The 21821-nt window shown below is 35.2% G+C and overlaps 1 protein-coding gene across 1 annotated transcript in view; it reads right to left on the minus strand.

The window, feature by feature from the left end:
• Positions 1–757: 757 nt before the first annotated feature.
• The window catches only part of LOC5576299 (BTB/POZ domain-containing protein KCTD5), a 32672-nt gene continuing 11608 nt past the window's right edge, over positions 758–21821 (minus strand). The window contains exons 2-4 of the mRNA XM_021846927.1: positions 3891–4079; positions 2827–2892; positions 758–2757 (exon numbers count right to left, since the gene is read on the minus strand). Coding sequence (XP_021702619.1) covers positions 2563–2757; positions 2827–2892; positions 3891–4079 — 450 coding nt within the window. The 3' untranslated portion in view covers positions 758–2562. The remainder of the gene's footprint in view (positions 2758–2826; positions 2893–3890; positions 4080–21821) is intronic.

A 21821-nucleotide genomic window follows, 5' to 3' on the forward strand; every position in this document is an offset into this window, starting at 1 on the left:
ATAAGCCCTACCCTAAGTGCGATTCATAATTTGGCAAAACGGTTCCAATGTCCACCTTGGTAGTGCGTAACAACTGCATATAAGAGCACCAATCATTTTGACGACCACGAAAATTTTTCTAGGTTCGATGTATTTGATGGTCTATCTGGGTATCCGTGTTCAGGATTAGATAATGCCTGAACAAGTCTTCGGGGTCATACACAAATTATAGCACGATCCAAATTTCTCAAGAGGAACAAAAATAACTGTCGCACTCGCATATGGTCTTCGGGTTACAGGGCTATACTGCCCATAAAAGGCATAATTGTTCCAACAAACGCATAATTGTGAATAGGAAATCCAGCAAACATGGGACTGACATGCGTTTATGGGCAGTATATAAAGGTCAACTTCAACTCTACTATAACGAAGTGCATGGTTGCCGATAGAGAAAGAGGCAGTAGTAGTGGTACTGATACTGAGGAAGCGCTTGATGGAGATGTGTTTAAAGCCGATGAAGATTTTGTGTGCCTTGGAACACTTGTTTTTCTTTTTGGCATTACGTACCTACTGGGACAGAGTCTGCTTCTAAATTTGATGAATTATGTAGCGGTCGGTTGCTTCAGGAATACGCTGGCTACATGTGATACGATGGAGGAAGACCTGAGAACCGAAACTTTAGTAAAAGGAACCGAAAGACCGACGAAAATTTAGTAAAAAAGTAAATCAGTGAAAAAGGCATTCTTTTTTGTTCTCTTCGATCAGTTTTTCCTCCTAATATGTTGTATTAAATTATATTTCTCTTCCGTCCAAATTACCTCCGTTCTGCCTTACAACAACATTGACCTGTATTGATAACTGTTTGACTCTCCTATCCGGGAATCATACACAATCATTGTTTAGTTTTAGTGCTCAATTTTATATTACTTTAGTGGGACCTCATTTTTTTCTTCTAAATTTGCGATGCCAAATCTGAACGTGCACACTCATTTCAACCGAAACACTTTTGGTATGTAAAAAACTCAGTGCACATTACGTGGATCCGAAGATTGTGTGATCAAAATTTAAATTCGCACTACAATTTGGTTTTGCTTCTATGATTAACGTAGTTGCGACAAAAGAACTAAAAGTCAACGATAATTTGTAACATTAAAACGCAAACGTTATGAATCTATAACACAATAATGCTAGTTTTAGTTCGATGATTCATCTTGAACGTAATGTAGCCAGCGATTACGAGTTGTTTGCAGAACACAATTTGTCGGTGTGTAAGAACGTGAGAAAGAAACGACGCACTCATTTCTTTTGGTTATCCGTTTAAAGTATACCTTATGCTAGAACAACTGTCACGTTGCAATTTAACTAAACGGTATGGATTCGTTTGATGAATGTTCAAATGTGGGAGCTTGGGAACTCATTATTTTTTTAAGCGAAACAGAATGAGGAGCAAAAGTTATCTGTGCGTTTTCAAACCCCAATAATCGCAGTTGCGAAACTTGAGGATTGAGGAGCTTGGTTTCTAACATTGCGAGTTGAAAGTTCTCCATTTCTTTCGATTCTCATGTTCGGTGGGAAAACAAATCTTTCTTTACCTCGAAGCCTTCATTTTGGGATATCGTCTTTCGTGAGACCGAATGATATTTTCTATTATCGGTATGCATGTGCATATTAATAAGGCATTGAAAAAACGTTGAGTGTTGAAGGATTTGAAACCGAACCGAATAACATGAAATAATTGTAATATAGTTACTCAAACGCTCTATATGCAGGGCTGGTAGCGACTGAGTGTCTACAGTCTGTCCAGTGAATTTTACACATTGTTTTTTTTTTTCAATGTTTGAAGAAATGGATGAAATGTTGGAAAAATTCGTAGAAGAATGTTCGGAGGAACTTAATGAGGAATCCCTAGGCGTCCTTGAAGAATTCTTGTGGGGTTTCCAGGAAACATTCCAGGAAATTTCTTCGAAAACTCTGGAACAAACCTGGAGTTTTTGTGCTACGAGTCTGAGTAGTCGCGTATGAATCACTGAAAATTTTCCTGGAGCTTCAAGAATATTACGCCAGAATTCACTCAAGGAGAAAAAAAGTAGCCTTTAGAGACCATTTTTAATGAAACCTACCATTAGAAATGGAGACGTTCAAAGTCTCTGGAAAATACCTACTATCAGTCCTGCATATGCTTTAAGGTGCTTGAGAATAGAGTAGAAACCATTCATTTTAATAAAATAATAGGTACAGTAATGCACACTGCATAACATGCGAAGGGTTAAAATTACTGGTAATAAAAAACTGAATAAAGTAATACAAAAAAGTGCCCTAAAAATATGTCCTGTTCCATTCAGAAATTCAATCGAACATTGCCCGAAAAAAAAGTAATGATCCTATATCTGGTTGCTCAATTGCAAGAACTCATTTGAATCAAAGGACATCAACTTTGATAGCAACGCAGCAACACAATCTAGTTGCGATTTCTGAAAATGTCTCGTCGAATGCTACATTTGATCTCGTCGCTAGTTAAATATTGTATAAGGATTTAAGTTAATAAATCTCCTTTGCTGAACACTCTCTCTCTTTCTTACCCAATTACATTCGAGAACCCTTCTGCTGCAACACCTTGGCCCGGTCGTTGGATTCGTTCTCGCGGCCAATCAGTGTGTTGGCGCACTCTTTCGAAACCACACAAAGGAATTCTGCGTTCTCTTCGGCACCATAGTTGTACGACGTACCGATGTTGATGAGCTGCTCGAAGCGCCACCCATCGGACATGGTAGATACCATCTAGAACATTAAACATGAAAGAAACATTAACACACAAATCTCGAATATAAACAGCGGTTTCAGTCCAACCTGTGTCAGTTCGTTCTCCTGGCACTGCAAAACACGGTATACCCGTTTTTTGTCCGCTGCTGGTCGCTGTAAATTTAAACAAATCAAATTAGACAATCAGAACAACGTCTTGTTATTTTTTTATTAGTATCATTTCAATCATTACATCCATTCCTTAAACCTTGATGTTCTGTGTTAGACAACACTATCAGTTAACAACCATATTTTTTTTATCTAGCATGGATACTAGATACTTAACTTAACTATTCGAACTTAACTGTTGGAACATAAGTAACATTGAGTGCCTCTCTTTGTTTACTCTCTCTTTAATCAATAGTTTCTTCTTCTTTCTGGCGTTAGGTCCCAACTTGGACAAAGCCGCCTGATAAAGTTTTCTAATGAACACATCCACAGTTATTAAATTAGTTTTGTCGTCAAGTAGGGGTGATCGGGGCAATATGGGCCGCCTAAGGAAAACGTCATGGAATGCATAGAAAAACAGCAAAAAATATGGTTTAAATGCAAGTGACTTGTACTATAAAATGTAATCTTCCATGTTACGTCGATAAATAATGTTAACATCAACTTGCAAATTATTTCAAATTAAACAATTTGTGGCTCTCCTCTTCAAGATGATTGAGAAGATGTTCGCGATCTTTAAAGATTCCCGATAAAACGCGACAGTCTTTGTCTTTCTTTGCGATTAAGAAGGAAACCTTGATTCCCCTAATGGAGTTCAAGATTTCCTGCCTAAATCTTTGAAATTTGAAACTACTGACCACGAATGGCGACACCCTTTGCTTCCTCACTTGAAACGAAGGGCCTGTGCTAAAGGCTGCTTCGCAAATCGAAGAAAACTTGTCTAAAACATCGAACTGATTGCTCTTTTTGGTGTTATTTTAAACATCATCCATTTTACCCTTAGTAGCAAGCAGTTTTAATTCCCACCTTTTTGAAAGGAAGTTCAGACATTAACCCTCCCTTTTTTGTCGTAGCAACTATAATTAGACAATATTTGAATCTGTGTGCACAAAGAACAAAAGTAAGATATGCGCCTTTATCTTATCACTAGTTCGTCCACTAACCTGTTCTCTCCGAGCAATGCTGTCCTTCAGCAGTCCAATCAGATGCGTCACATTGTAGAACTCAGCTTCCTCGAGGACACCCTCCTCGGACAGACCGTCGTCTAGCACCAGCTTGCCATGTCGCAGATAATTCAGCACAGGCGCAAAGTATCGTGGGTCACGATCGATTAGATAAGCTCCCGTTTCATCCTGGAAAGACATGGAAACTCGATTACTTCCCATAAAACCAAGTGGGTAAGACTCGTAGGAAGTGTCCTACGCAAAAAAATACCGGTGTAGAACAACCCTTTGTCTTTGATTTTATATTGAAATTTCCATAGGTTTCTCACAATTCTCGCAGTATTTCTACACAATTCTCATAGAATTCTTAAAGGTTTCGCACATACTTCCCAGAGAATTTCACATAACACTTTTTTCTAATTATTTGCCACATAACTCTTACGGTTTTCCCTCCGAACTCTCACCAGATCATCTCAGAATGTCCAGATTTCCGTAAGACATTCACTAGAATCCCGGGATTTCAGTAAGATTCCCAATGCATTTTCAAACGATTTGCTAACTATTTTCGCAGAATTGTCCCAACATTCCCAGGTACCATTGATAGCTAAATAACAGTTTATTTAACTGAAAAGATGCTGATAAACAGTGGGCCGTATGAATAAAATGTAGTAAAGTTGAGTTTACTACATTCTCGGTAGTAAACGCTATATGTGGAACACTAGTGGAACATGTTTGTGTCATTTTCCTTTCTACACCTTTCGAACATACTACAAACAACGCATTGCTATGAATAAAGGTAGCAATTACTACAAAGCTACTGGTAGTTAGCTTCAGAGGTTGCTACACATGCTTTGAGATTGCGACATTGAATGGAATAATTTACTTTTGAGTAAACATCATGGGAAAACGATATGAGCTTTGATATTTCGGAAGGTATTTTGAGTTTTGCTTAGGAATTCTGAGGTTACGAAAACATTCGCCCTGCCAATTCTGAGATTCCGGTAAGATTACCGGCAGTAGCAATTTGTAATAACCGTGTGAATTATGGCATTACGATAATTATGTTATTTTCTAGGAATTTTAGGATGTCGGTAAGAATTCAGATATTTATAATGTCATTTTGAATTTTAAGTGTAAATTCTGTCATGTCAGATTTTTTTGGAATTCCGGAATTCCTGTAGGAACTTTAGGATTCCGATAGGGATGTCGTATTTTTTAATTCTGTAAGTTTAAATATAATTCTAGGAATATTGCGGAAATAATAGAAATTTGGTAAAAACTCTCGAATTGGGGTGGGAATGGGATTCCGGATATTAATCTCTTAGAATACTGTGGGTATCTTTGAGACGGTATTTCTGTAAGAATCTATGAGATTGAGGTGGGATTCCTGCGAATTATTGTGTGAATATTTGTAATTCTGAAAATCAATCTTTGTAATTATTGTAAAAACCTTTAAGATTCCGTTGATCTTTAGTTCCGTTGGAATTTCAAAGCAAAGCTTTAATATAAACCTTTAAGCGAAGTATGCACTTCAACAGAAAAGTAATCGCCTATCTCGATGCGTGGAAAATTTCTTGCAAAAAATGGTCAAGAAACGCATTTTTCTTTGATCGCAGTACGCAGTTGAAAAGAAATGTCATTTCAAATGGAGCTCACTGTAGAAAATTTCTTGACCATTTCTTCCACAAAATTTTTTACTTTTCTTAAGCGGAACAGCATCAAAATTCTACCGCCATTTCACCAGAATCTCAGTACTGGTGCTAGAAAATATGTTATTCCTAATTTGATAGCTGTAGCCTCAAGATCTCTTCATAGATGTTAAGCTAATATAAAAAAACATCAATCACTGGCGTTGGCGAAGATCGAAAACCACTCAGAAAATTCTTTGATGTACCATCATCATAAAATCATAGACATAAAGAGAATACCAGACTAATCGCAAAATTACACTACAAATCTTGCCAAATTACAGCACCTTCATGATTTTGTGCAAATTGTCGCGTAATCGATTAGATTCCATGCATTTCCTTCATATGCATGATTGTATTAATTTTAAGCGTCACTCTGAATAGATTGTTCTTTACGTGCAGAATCACTCTGCACTCTGAATGGAAATTTCTTAACGTGCAGCTTCATTCACTGCTCATGTTCGAAAGTAGTAAGTGCTACATGTTCGAAAAGTTTTTTATTCATACCAAAAGTGTAGTAAACTTTGTGGATTTTGTTTTTGAGTAGATGCTACATGTAGTAAAGTTCAAAGTTTTTTATTCATATCACCCAGTATTTCAGCTGGGAGTAGTGTCTGGTCTTTCGATTCCATAGCATGCTCTTGCAGGGCGAGCGATGGAATCAAGACCAATTGTTTTCGGTCCGCGTGGCGCGAGTGCGAAAAGAGGTTCGCGTTTGTAGTGTGTGGTCTTCCGATTCCATGGCATGCTCTTGCAGGGCGAGCGATGGAATCAAGACCAATCTTTTTCGGTCCGCGTGGCGCGAGTGCGAAAAGAGGTTCGCGTTAGTAGTGTCTGGTCTTTCGATTCCATAGCCAGGGCTGGTAGCAGACAGACAGCAAAATAATAGTGACTTTAGTGACCAAAATGATCAAAAAAGTTACCAAATAGTGACCAAAAAGTGACTTGAGAACTACAAATATTAGTCAAAAAAAGGCTGGAAATGAAAATACGTTCTACGTGTATATTTACCCCTCTACTAGCACCATCAATTTCTAACAACAAAAAATTATTCATATTGCGATAAGTTTTTTGTTTTTCTTTTGGGGCACCATTTTTTTACTAGTTGCTAAAAACCGTTTCTCTTTTTGGAATAAGTGTCGATTTTATTCGTTGGTCGTCTGGATCCAGTGATATTCCCAAATTTCTTGGGAGACCGACGCGTAGCCATAGCCCACGGTAATATCTCAGGCTACAGATTGTTTTCCGGTTGTTCGATTGTTCATTTTTTGAAACAATTTAATGACAGTCTGTTGATGATGTCTGAAGAAATGAAACGATTTTATGCAACCGTTTTTGAGATATGAGCATTTATGTTTCTGATACCACTCTGGCCGAAGGAGGATCTTGAAAACTTCAAAACAGAGCGTTAATGATTAATCATAAATTTAATCATGATTAATGATTAATGATTATGATTAATCAAAAATGTTAATCATTAATCACATAAAATCAAAAGTTAATCATTAATCACTAATCATAATCATTGCAATTTTATGTTTTAATCATTAATCATTAATCATAATCATAAAGATCGTTAATTTTATTTAGTAATCATAATCTTAATCATAAGTCAAACATTTAATCAATCATCAATTAATCATTGAACAAAATTTAACATATATTACAACATTGCCTTCTAATGTATAAATAAATTTTGCATTTCTTATATCTTGTGGCACGAACAAGGAGAGTTTATGCCCAAGGAACGTCGAAATCCAATCAAGTACAGCACGGCTTTGCTTTGTATCCGAAGACCCTTAAATATTTCCTCCATGTAAGACGGTGCATTTCTTAGTTGTATATGATCCGAATCCGAAGACGCGGTTGGAAGGTTGTGAGTTGCTGTTTATAGGGGCAGATCACAATATTTCGACCTAGCACTAATTATTTGGCCGTTCATAAGATTGCTGTGTACTTTGTATGAAAATCCGAAAATTGGCACAACATTTTCAAATCAAAAATTAGTTCTTTTCCCCTAGTAGGTGGTATTTCTGTCAATACTTCCTCGCTGTTTTTGTTCACGTTTGATGTTTGCAATCTAACATCGCCTGCAGAAATCCACTGAATGTAGCAGTTTTCTTCAAAGCCATTCATTTTCATGTTTATGGCTCATTTGTTACACACGTCAAAACGTGTAAGTAGCATCCATTCATTACGTAGCCCTAAAAATTGAGTTCAAGGAAAATGCTCTTTGTATGAACATTTTCAAAATGTTGTTTGAGTCACACCGTATGAGCCTACCCCCTCTCCCTTCGAGCATTGCGTGATTTGTGGACGGTGCCTTAGGAAGATGCCATTTAATTATTGTTTTTATTAATAATCATTGATTAATCATTCAAAAGCTAATAATTAATCATTCAAAAGCTGAAGTATGCTCTAAACGCCTTGAAGTATGCAACAAACAAGTTAGACATTATTTAATGATGATATAATTTTTCCCTCGATTAACAATAAATCTGATATAAAATCTTTTGAACTTCGTTACAGCAATATTATTAATCTCAAACCGTTTTTACTAAAAAATAATGATTCAAATCAAGGAAGGGCGAAAATTTCTTTAAAACAATGTTTGAAAATTTTTTTTCCAGTTCTTCATAAAGATCTCGTTAGGAAATTCCTAGCAAATGTTCAAACTGATTTCGCCCAATATTTCTCCAAGAATTGGGTTGTTTAGTGATGAAATATTTGTAGTGTTTCGTAGCCTGTTCGAAAGATCACATTTGCTAAGTATATCAAGTATATCGAAAAAGATTTCAATTCGTAAATATTTTAATTTAAACTATGACAGCTCGCGCGAATCTAAATTTTCCGGGGGTGATTCAAAAGTGATTTCCATACTAATATCGAATGCGTTATTAAAATAGTTTCAGGGCACGGACAATTTTGAAATTTTGGGTTCTGATTCAAACTTTAATGTAGATTCAGAAAATACAAAAAAAAACTGGATACTCCTAAACAAGCCAATTCTTCCGAAAAATCTAATATGAAATATTTCAATAATTCCCTTGAGAATAAATTCAGTGGCTTGGTTTGCAAAATTCATGAAGTTTAATATATGGAAAGCAAGGTTTCAGAACTACCAATATAGTGCTTCACTTTCATTTTGGAGGAATTTTTGGAGAATGAATAAACAACTTATTGAATTTTTAAATTTCGCTTTACAAAAAGAATACTGAAAATCACTAGAAAGGAGAGCAAATACCATTAAACTTTTATATGTATAATTATAATATAATCACTTGATTAGCAGTATATTAGTGTATACCGAGGTTTGCTCGCCTTACTAATGATTTTTTCAAAACCAATATTTTAAATACTTTCCCCGGGAAATCGACAATCCTTAACAATCCTTATTTAAGTTTATCATTAACGCCTGAAACTTACGCTTAAAGCTTAATAATTCATGAAGTTGGATTTGTCACAAGCTACGCTTCACAGAGCCGATATATTGAACACTACCTCTTGAATCAGAGAAATTAATCACGATTTGTGATTGAAAACTGTGATTAATTTGCCATAACGAAGTTCAAAAGATTTTTATATAGAATTGTTTGTTAATCATGAGTAATATTCATCATTATCTAGTGTTAGTATATAACCCACTGCTTGCATACTTCAAGTCGTTTAGTGCATATTTTCGGGTGTTTAAACATTCGTTATTGAATGATTAATGATTAATCAAAGGTTAATCATAAAAACAATAATTAAATGACATGAGATGTCCAAAACACCTTTAAGTATGCAACGATTGCATCACACTCTTTAAAATTGATCGATACACTTATGATTAAAAAAACTGAATCAAATAGCTCTCGTCATGAATTCGGAACTATCGTAATTTACGAATCGATACCCGCAAAGACAAACTGCCATCCTGATATTTACGGAAATTCGTTAGAAGACGACTGAAAAACATAATTTTGAAAAACAACATTACATATACTTCGCATATGGATTAAATGTAAAAAATGATGTGAAATTTGCGATAAAATTACACGCCTTCTCGGTGAGAATCGAACTCACGACTCCCTGTTCACTAGATAGCGTGCGTTATCCATACACCACGAGAGGACTCACGGATGAAGAAGTTAACCTGAATTCGATTTCATCTCAATAATCACACACTACTCGCCAACGACTTGTTGGATGAGATTTTTATAGTGCAAGCTCACAATGAGTCGCGACGTTCACAATATATAAATACGATAAATGATAATTAAAAAAAATATTGTTTTGAAATTGAAAATTTTGATCAAATTTGACATTAGGCGTGTAAGGGTTAATCATAATCATTAATCATAATCACTAATCATACTGAGTTTAATCATTAATCATAATCATTAATCATGTAAAATTGTAATTTAATCATTAATCATAATCATTAATCATACTCTGGCTTAAAAATCAATCACAATCATTAATCATGACTTCAGAAATTTTAATCAAAAATCATAATCATTAATCATGATAAAATTGAATGTAATCATTAATCACTTAATTAATCATTGCGACCCGTTAATCATTAACGCTCTGCTTCAAAACAATTCATATTCTAAATTTAAGATTGCGACTTAACCGATTTGTATGATTTTTTGCAGAGAAACTCCTCATTATCTAACATTGTACAGCTCATATTTTATGTTTTTGATAAATTGGCCAAAACAAAGTTGTGGCCAAAGAAATTGTATATGGGGAATGTCGGTCCCCTAAGGAACATCGGTATATCTTCAAACCCAAATCATCAATGATCAATATCGACGCAGATTCTGAAAATAGGAGAGTTTTTTGAGAACTTGTTGAAACATGGTACAAAAACATTGAGAAACAAAAAAGTTATCGTGATTTGAATGTTTTTATGGTAAAAAATTAAGCTGCTTGTAGTCTAAGAGGAGTTAATCAATCTACATACTAAGTGAGTTTAGAATGTAGAGGACTGCACTAATTTCAAATCTTTCTCAAGAGTTATCTGTCCGAGATATGACTTGATTGTCATGCCTAAATTACCAAAAAGATGATACAATTGAGTTTTCACGTTTCCTTTTATACGAGACGAACATTAGCTAAATATAGGTTACTATGCTATATTTCTAATTTCAGTCGAAAAAATAACAAAAAAAAAATCAAATACACGAACACTGGTAATCAAACACGTGATAGAATTATTTGAAAAATTCCTTTTTATGAGGAGGAACATTCTGGTGAAAACTCATTGAAGATTTTGAAGTAGAGATGCAAAACGATAATAAATCGAGGGTTTTTTGGTTGTAGACAAAATTGTGGCGAAAATCAAGAATGATTTTCAGAACATTTTGAAAAAAAAATCCTGACAGAATTCAAAACCAAACGAAAAATAGAAACTCATGCTAAATTTGTGGCATAATTTCTGTAAAATTAAACCATTTCTCCCAAATAAACAATTAGATGATGCACATAAAGAATTAGAATATGATTCCATGCGCACTTCAAATATCTATATTTCAATTGAACGTTTCAATAAATGAATTACTGAAAATAAACATTGTGGCGACTCGTAAGCTCACTTTGTATCTGATCTACGACCTTGAAAATTACTAATGTTCATGCTTAGATTACAAAGCATACAGTAACTGATGGAAATCGCATATTTGTGGCTGGAATTAATGAACAGGTGGATTTGACGTTAGGTAATCGCTACTGATCCCAAATTGTATATTTATTATCTTCCAACAATGTTCAAGAATTCATTATAGAAACGTGTTTTTGTATAGAAATAGTTGAACAAAGTTGTGTAAAAAGGCAGTGTCAAGAGTAAATCAATGGAAAATGTATTGCTTATTTGTTGGAATTTCGAATGTAATTTCTGAAATGATTTCCAGCAAAATAAGTACCGCAATCCAGGGGCAAATTGATCATTATTTCACAACTTTTTTTAATGTTATCCTTTGGAATTCAAATATTGTCAAATTTATTTCGGTGAAATCAGTACTTTATTGATCTCTATCAGTTTATGTAATCGATTTTTTATGAAATAAAATTTAACATATCATAAAATTTGTTGTAATATAAAAAATTGGAAATGTCACATTGGGGCGAAATGGATCACTATATAATAAAGTGTATTTTAGAATGTAAAATTTCCCTTTCTACAAAATTTGAGTCTCCTGAATCCAAAACTGATGTCAAAATTCTTACAACTTGTAAATATCATCATATTATTGCAAAATTAAACTTGGTAAATCTCCATAATACATCTAAATGTATGCAATTTCCCTTGAAATAAGCACGTTACTCAACAATAAACGGGTTTATGAGTATAAAACTATTCTTGTTATACTATACAATTTCAAAAATGAGTTCAGCAGTTCACACTGAAGCTTACACAACATTTTTAACACTCAGAGTTTTCATGCAGGCTTAGCACCAGCAGATTGTTTAGTACCAACATTTCCAACAGTATTGATTACACCTTCAAAAACTGTGAATATTTCTATGCAAAACTGACCATAATAAAAATAAAATAGTTTAAAATCATTATTAGACATCTATAAACTAGAAAACATTGAATGTATGCAGGGCTGTTACAAAAACTTCAAAATTTCATCCGCGAAAATCGCTACTACCAAAACTCGATCCGCGTCTGGAGGTGGCAATCCGCGTCAAAATATAACATTTTCTAAAATTTTAAAATAGGACACCGTAGGTGAATTCTGGCGCATATTTTCTTCGAAAAGAAGAAATTTTCTTTCATAACTGACCAGCAAGAAAATTTTCTTTTCTTCGAAGAAAATACGGGCCTACTGAATTAATGGTTATGGAAGTATCAGTATTTCAAATTACAAACAATAGGTCACAACGAATATTTTCGATAAAAACGCCATATGCGATTTTCCGTCCAAAAGAATACTTCTAATCCATTCGATTCGCTTATCATCTGACCAAATGTTATAGTAAAAATTAAGTTTTCTCAAGGATTTAAATTTTTTGCCACAGTAGTTACTGTCAAGATGCATTAGTGGTTCAATTAATGTTTCAAATGAATGTGTTGAAATAAAAAAATCTTAGAGATGTTCTTCATGCACCATTTGAAAGAATTCTATTGCTGCTACGAGGGAAAAAAATAAATCTATATTTGAATCAAATATGTTTTTTAAAACACAATACCTCAAGGAATTTCATGTACAAAAATAATTATATTTGTTGAAATCTTTTGTTTAACATAAAAAGATCAACGAGTCCCATATTTGACACTTATCATTATTTTGTTATATATTTTTTTGTTTTCAGGTTATTCATAATTGGTAGCGAAAACTTAAAAGTCAAAGTTTTCAAAATGTTATAAATTTAGAAGAATTTATCACATTTTCAATTTTCTCAGGTAATAATATCTCCCTAATGGTTTTGTAACAAATTTTAAGAATCTCAGAAACGTGATCAATTCATACATTTAGTAGAAGTTATGTGACGAATCAAAATTTTATCGTAAATAAGAAACTTCAGCTGGTTAAGATGAGATCGAGAAAGCCATATCAGGTAATCATGGAAATGAACCCAATTCATGTATTTAGTTATTTTAATTTTCACAATTGTTTAGAAAATCCATTTTGTTAGTTTTGAAAAATAATGTTGGTCATTTCGTAATTTAGAAGCATTTTTTTCCATTTCACTGTACCACATTTGCTTGAAAGCCAAGTACATAATTTTTAGTGTTATAAGAATGAGAATATCATAAATCTTTCCATTAGAGCATGTGAGGCATTGAAACGGAAAAACAGCAAGAAGCAAGAAGAAAACTTTTTTAATTCAATACATAACATGTTGAGAATTGTTAACGCTATCGATATCTTGACCATCGGGAAAATATCAAGATGTCTTTCTATAAATAAAGAGTTTTGTACATTCAATTCAAAGTTACTGGTGATAACTTGCATGTGACTAATTATTAAACTTATGTTGTCAAATAGTAAATCCCAATTCAAATTTTCGCTTGTCAAACTTCATATTAGATCGCCAAAAGCTTGCAAACATTTGACTGATATTGACCAAAACGTTAAACATTCATTTGATACCTCTGAAATAATGTTAGTTTTAAACAGTCTGTTCAAAATATTCTAAAACACAATAAAAAATCCCATTTTCTATTTTTGTTCATTTTTCTAAAATATTTGGGTTTAAAAATACTGAACCGAAAACTTTCTTGAATTACAGTAGAATTTCCAAAACAATCGTAACAGTTTTGCCTTCATAACAACTCAATTTTTAACGTAGAATTAGAATGTATGAAAAACTGGATATTCCTAAACAAGCCAGTCTACGTCTTTAAAATATTAAGAATAAGACAAATATATCTACAGTTTCAAGCTTCCAAATGACTCTATGAAATTATATACAAAATAAATATTTGATGGCACCACTACAATATGACCTAACTCTCTGCACTTTCAATATATTGGGGTATTTGCACAAAACTTCACGCGGGCTTCCCCTGAGGGAACGACGTACCGCACTTTTTCCACACTGTTTACTTAATTCTTATGAAAAAAATAGCATTGCGGTGTTTCCTCAAGTGCGGCGCATCGTTCCCTTAGAGAAAGGCCACGTGAAATTTTGCAAGTGCTTTATAGGACCGCCGCGTGGCGTTTACTATCCAAGGAATCTGACAATACACAATCACAATTAACAAAAGATACAAACTTCATATCTTGCAAAGATATTGAAAAAATAGAAACTTTGTAATTTGTGTATAATTGAAAATACGTTATTCAAAACTTGACAATTAAATGTGTCTGGCAAATCTATTGCATGTGACTTTCGCGGCATGATTGAGCTTGAGCTTGAGCTTGATTGGCCGCCCGTGGATGCACTCCAGTATTGCCAGATCAGCTGCACTTACACAAGGAACCAACCGAATGACTGCTTGGGACTAACAGGCATCCTCAATGTATAAGTGCTGGTGATCTTCTATTTTTAGGCAACAATGGCACCTGCCACGTCAGAATGCAGACCAATGAGGGGAAGGGGGAGGAATTGATGATGCATTGAACTGACTCCCACGTAGACCGTATATTCCACTGCATCCACGTCAGTTCATGCGGGAGTGTATGGATTGGGGGAAAGGCATGGCAGAGAGGTTTGCTTTTGTGGTTAGCAGACTGCCTATGTATCAGGCGTAAGAAAGGCGTGCGCGTGGAAGTAGGAAGCGTTAGGGAAACGGTTTATTGTCCGTCTCTGGTTCTAGCGTTTGCTATGAACGAATAGTTTGAGTGTGATATATTTAGAATGGAAGATAGAAGCAAGTGAGAGATATACAACTACAAAGTACGAGGAAAGGGACGGGCCTGGGATTGAACCCATGACCTTCTGCATATGAAGCAGAAGCGGTAGCCATCAGACCACCAACCCCGTCTTGATTGCATGTGACTTTCGCGGCATGATTTAGCAAATCCGCGATTTTTGCGACTGTTTTTCATTCACCCGCGATTTTCGCGTCTGGCGACATAAATCCGCTACAAATCCGCGAAAATCGCGAAATCCGCGAGAATCGCGAAATTCGCGACTCTTGTAACAGCCCTGTGTATGTGATGCCAACGAAGTATTAAGAATCCTTGAAAGGAAATGCTATTTGGTACCGACTTGATCAAATTCACCCCAATGATCAATTTGCCCCCGGATTACGGTACTAGTAATTGAAGTCCTGGACAAGTTTCTGACACTCAGATTTTTTTTGAATGTAATTCCTAGCCGTCTCTAGCTTATCTTCCGGATCAGTTTTGATGATGCTCTTGCAGAAAGCTTGTCTGTGATTTCTTCTAAAGCCGTAGATTACTCAGAGCAGATATTGGTCCTGGTTTTTTGCCAAAATTTTTTAAAATATTTCGGACAAAAAAATTTCATCCCAGTGTTGCTTTCGAAGTTTTGACAGAATCTTCTCCAAAACTTTTCCCAGGAAATTTTTACATTTTACAATTTTCACGGAATATTGACTTGAATTCTTCCAGAAAGTTAGCCGGGAGTCCATATTTTTCTTGAGTTAAGAATCTTGACGATTTGATTCCCACAACACAATATAAGACAATATATATTTCTTTCTGTCAGAGTTTGAAAAGTTAACCCAGCTCAGAATATTAAATTTCATTATCATCAGATCACGAAAAAAGTGACTTTAGTGACCATTTTTCTGAAAAAAGTGACTTTAGTGACTTTTTGTTGGAAATAGTGACTTTTAAGTGACCAGGTCGAAAAAAGTGACCAAGTCACTAAAAAGTGACTTGCTACCAGCCCTGCATAGCATGCTCTTGCAGGGCGAGCGATGGAATCAAGACCAATTGTTTTCGGTCCGCGTGGCGCGAGTGCGAAAAGAAGTTCGCGTTTGTAGTGTGTGGTCTTCCGATTCCATGGCATGGAGTTGTGTTTGATCTTCCGACCTTGACGCTTGCTCTTGCGGGGGCCGGCGATGAGGGCAGGATCAAACATGTCGCGCGTCGATCGAGTAAAGTGAAAAAGTGCCGCTTTCGATTAGTTCTTTTTGATCTTCCGACGTTGACGCTTGCTCCTGGGCAGTGCGTCAAGAAAGCCCGAGCAGTCGTCAGTTGTTTTCCCTCACGGGTTGCACGCCTATTTTCTCTGAGTGCTTTTATATAGCCTATTAAACGAGTGAAGTTCAAAGAGGATTGTTGCTGCTCAAGGATGACGGATCAATTGGTGAGCTCGTTTTATGCTACTGTTTCTAATCTATAAAATATGTATGATTGCACCCTTAATCGTTACAACGGTGAGACGTAAATATGATTTTTCAAAAAAATATGAATGGTTCGTCACTGTGAGTGTCGACATAAACTCTGATTCATAAATTATTTATGTCTAATTTTTTTTTTTTTTTTTTTTTTTATTCAAAACACTTTCTTCTTTTTACCTTTATTTTTGTAATTAAAAAAAAACTTTGAATGGTTCGACACTTCAAGTGTAGACTTCCAAAAGGTTCACTTTATTCAACAAACTTTGAAACGTTCGTCACATCAAGTGTCGGCATATTTTTTCTCTACATAGATGTTGTTCATATCAAATGAAAATATTATATTTACATATAAGCATGTTTATATCTCACAAATAATTATTTATCATGGTCTAATCGCTTATCAAAGTGAATCCTGTGACCCAACGATCCTTCCCATTAACAAACATCCCTCCCAGTAACCTTTGTGGAGATGCAGAGGCAAACACGGTCTCCAAATAGCAAAGATTACACACTAACATTCCTTCCCTCAATCCCACCTGACTGCAAGGACGTGGCCGGCGCCGTTATTGACCATGTATAAATAGAGGCACTGAATTATGCACACTGAAGAAGATTATGGCCAATCCCAGCCGAACTTCTAGTTGATTCTTTGTGCATTTTCACTGACTTCGGTCAATCACGGAATAGCAACCATTGATATGTGTAGTCAGTCTAAGCTAAGCTAAGCTAAGCATATCACCCAGTATTTCAGCTGGTTAGGCTGTTATTTAGCTAACAATGTTACTTGAGTTTGCACAGTAATTCAACATAACTCTCACAGGATTCGCAATGGAATCCCAAGATTCACACTGGAAATCAAAATCCCACTGGTATTCCAATATCCACACTGAAATCCTAGGATCCACGCCAGAAATCCAGGACCCATACTAGTATCCACACAGGAATCCCAGAATTTACACCGGAAGCATAGGATCCACACTGGAATCCCAGGATTCACCTTGGAAACCAAGGGTCCATGTTTCCAGGCTTTGCACTGCAATCGCAAAATCCTCTCTTGAATCCCAGGGCCACACTGGAATCTCAAGGACCTCACAGAACTCTCAGGTTTTACACTGGTATCTCAAGACAGGGTGTCTACTCGTTTACCGAAATAAAATTCCCTGATATTTCCAGGTTTTTCCAGGATTCACTAAAAAAAATCCAGGTTCAAGAAATACTCTAAAAACAAACTAACAACTCTTAAAACAAACTAATGACAAAAATTTTGAAGTGTTTTCTATTTAATAGCTATTTATAGCTTTTAAACATTATTTAAAGCATGTTGGAGCTATTCCAATATCACAATATGAAGGTGCTAACAATAGCAAAGCTTAAGTTTTATTCAAATGAATTGTAATGATGATGTCTTTTATTTTGTTTATAAGAGCTCTGTGAACAGAACGGAACTTTCAAGTACAACAGTATGCTTCTTCTTGAAAGTATTTTTAAAGCATATTATTTCCATTGGTCGTTAAAATAACTAAGACAGCTTCATGGGTGCAAAAGTAAAACTTTATTTGGATTTGTGGCAATAAATACTAAGGTAATCGATTTATTAGCAAATAATCATACAGTTCTGCACTGCAAAAAATCCAAATTCTTTAAAATATCATAATTGAATCAATTGTTAGTAATTATCTGCTACATATTTAAGTAGATACATACCCATTTAAAGTTATTTAAATAATCCATAAAACTGTTGGCTCCCGGGTCCATTTTTTCGGATAATAGCAACACGGATTATCAAGCCCCTGGGTAATCGCATTTGACCATATAACATTTAACAGTGGCAATTTTATTTAATAAATGATGAACTTTTGCATTTCATTCAAAAAACTAAAATCAATCATGATTGTTACGAAATTTTAAATTTGAAGTTGTTTAAATTCCAGATTATTTTTCTAAAAACGTTTTTTCTGAAATCAAATATATTTTAATAAATTTAAAAATTGTGCATGAAGCAGGCCTGGTAGTGACTGAGTTTCTTGAAAATAGGAAAATAAAAAAAAACTCTCTCCAGAAAAAAAGAAACTAAAAAGTAACCAAAAAGATACTGAGACAAAACAGTAATCAAAAAACGAACCCTCACAGGAACCAGTATGAAATAGTTTGATCAGATAGACATTTCTCTGAGAATCTTTTTAAAACTTTTTTTTTGTCGTGACATAATGACGACATATCAGCAAATCTGGTATATGTAAGTAAAGGACAAACTTTCATTGATGTATTACGACGACATTATGAGTGAGATGGACTGATATCTTTATTTGAGATTTTCACTCTCCAAGAATTTTCGTAAGGAATTCTTCCAAAAAAATTGTTTTGGATATTTCGAAATAAAACCAGGATTTTCTCCAAAAAATATCACAAAAAATACCTTCCATTAAAAATTTCTTCATATATTATTTCAGATATTTTTTTGAAAAAGCCCTTAGTCCTCTAGGATTTTATCTGATGATTCTCCACTCAGTTTTTTAAAAAATCCTCCAAGACTCCCGTTTAAAACATGTGGTAATATTCAACCAGGGACTTGTCCAGACGTCCCCAAGGATTTATTTTTTTGATCTTGACTACAATTTTTTCTGAGGATACCTTCAGGAATCACTCCAGAGATTGCTTCTAAGATTTCTTATAAAATTCCATTAATTACATAAATTCCATTCCATAAATTCCATTAATATTACAGAATCCTTGAAAAAGGTCCAATGAGGGCCGGAACGTTGGATAACGAAAACATATAGTTGTTTTTGATTAATTCAGTAGACTGAACTGCCAATTTCAACCCAAAACCGAGCCCAAAACATCCAATATACAATCGAACAACCAGTTTAATAAATTCCTCCATTAATTCAAAGAAATTTCTCAAGGATGTTTTCAAAACTGTTTTTTAAGCATTCTTCCAGGAGTTTCTTCTAAGCAAATTTTCCGGAAAGCTGAAAAATTGCTGAGAAAAACTCGTGACGTATTCCTAAAGTAAGTTTTAGGTTACCTTCTGTTACAGTTACTTATGTAATTTCTTAGGTCACCTTTGAATTTCAGGAATACTAACTCTTGAAGAATCTCTTAGAAGGTTTCCAAGATTATTGCTAAGATAATTGAGAAAAAAAGAAAAAAACATAAGATCTCGCAGAATATTGTGAAGAAACTCCTGGAAAGAGGACGAAATTCATAAAAAAAATGTGTTGGAATAATTATTCCTATAATCGGAGGAATTCATAAAAAATATGCTGTAGTGTTAACTGGTGTGGAACCTTAAACGAACTTTTCAATATCCCATGGGGATTTTTTGAGAAATTCATTGAAAAATGTTTGAATGAGCGCTCCAGTAATCCTTGGACGAAATGCTGGAGAAATTCCTATAACAAAATCTAAAGATACTTAATAATAAAACACAGGTCGAATTTAAGGAATTATTTGAAATGTTCTTAATAGATTCACTCGAATAACCTCTCGAGGAACTTTTGGAGCTATTCTTTGGAATAACCGTAGATGAAATGGCGTTGAAATTCTTGTCGGCTTTTCTTGTAAAAGAAATCTGTGGGAAACTTTGGATATCTCTTAGATTAACAACTGTAGAATTCGGTTGAAAAGATAGTGAAAAAATATCTGGATGAAGTTCTCGGATAGTCTTTGTTCAAAGTACTTCTTGAAGCAGGAGTAGAGGAATTTATTGCAGAATTTCTGATAAAATCTCTGGAGAAACCACAAGGATAATTCCTGAAGCTGTTCTCGAGAAATATGAGAAGAAATTTTGTATCTCAATTAGGCAGCGGCCATTTATTACGTAACGCTAAAATTGAAATTTTTTGACCCCCTCCCCCCCCCCCCTCCGTAACGCTTTTTGTATGAAAAATTTCAAATTTTTGTATGAGCCGTAACGCTTGCGCCTACTCCCCCCCTCCCCCTAGAGCGTTACGTAATTTGTGGACGTCGCCTTAGAGACTATTTTGGTTTAAATAGAGACATCACCTTTTCAAAAATAGGCTTTTTGAAACTTGCATAAAAATGGTAAGTATCTATTAAAACCCTGCTACCAGCTCTAGATATGTTCGTCAGTTCTTTACTGAAGAAATATAGAGACATTGAAAACATCAATCATGTGTTGGTAAGCTGATACAATTTCATACTCGAAAGGATCCTCACTCAGGATCAAAACAGTTCATATAGTGTTTTGAGAGCGGCGCAGCCGAATTTTTTTTCGAATGAAGAGAGTTTTCTGGCAAATAATGGTAGCTCTGAGTTATGACCCAAAAATTCTTTGTCGTGAACATCATAAATCTCTGCCTCAAAATAATTTCCCTGATAGTGATCGAAATTCCCTGAGAATTCCAGGTTTTTTCCAGGTTGAATAAAATTCCCTGATAATTCCAGGTTTTCCAAGTTTTTCCAGGTAGATCCTCACTAAAGTATCAGATTCTTACAGCGGGGTTACACGACCAACGTTACAATCCCAGGATTCTAGGATGGAAAACTAGGATCCACACTGCAATCCCAAGGTGACACTCTATGATCCACACATAAGAAGGGAATTTTATTCCTATTTGTCAATTCGCCTGGGTTGAAGCATCGCTAAGCTTCAACCCAGGCGAAATGACATTTAGTGTAAAAATCCACAGCAGAATGAAAGAGAGGCAGATAGGAAATAGTCATTAATGCATAAACTTTAGCAATTCTGTGACTATTTTTATTTCTGAGTGTAGGATCCAGACAGGAAAACCAGGATCCACACAGGAACCCCAAGAATAACACTGAAATCCCAGAATCCACACTAAAATTCCAATATCCACTATGGAAGTTCAGGATCCACACTAAAATACCTAAATCCACACTGGAATCCCAGCACCAACCCCTACACTGGAATCCCATGAACCACACTGGGATGAAGGGGTCCACATTTAAATCCCATGATCTACGCCAGTGATGGAAAGTGGCAAACATTTCTGTTGAACTGGAACAAAAACAAAACCAAACGCTTCCGAGCGTCAGAGCGCTGGTTTACTCGCATCCGTGGTGCTCCCGAGTAACCGAAGCTAAAAGTGATTCGGGAACGTATTCGGAGCTGTTCAGAGTCAAATTGTGTTTTTGGCAAAAAGCTGCTTCCCCTCCAACATTTATGGTTTCCAAGGGTTGTTGACTACAAACTAGTAGTTTACTGTCGACTTGATGGCTATGCAATTAATTTGTCTGTCAGAACCATTACAAATCACAACTTGCTCGGTTACTCGCGAGTAAACGTTACCGAGCTTGTTGCTACTTCTTTTGAATGGTCTCCCGAGCAGGCGGGTGCGGACTTACTCACACCTAGCCAGTTCGCGAGTCTGTGATGTTTGTTATGCGTTGATATAAACTCGTGAGCTACTTCGTGATGCGATCTTTTCCAGCACTGATCTACCCTACAATCTTAAAATCCAAACTGATATCATAACTCATAATAATAACACCAGGATCTAC

This window comes from Aedes aegypti, chromosome 1, assembly GCF_002204515.2.
Source record: "Aedes aegypti strain LVP_AGWG chromosome 1, AaegL5.0 Primary Assembly, whole genome shotgun sequence".
NCBI lineage: Eukaryota > Metazoa > Arthropoda > Insecta > Diptera > Culicidae > Aedes > Aedes aegypti.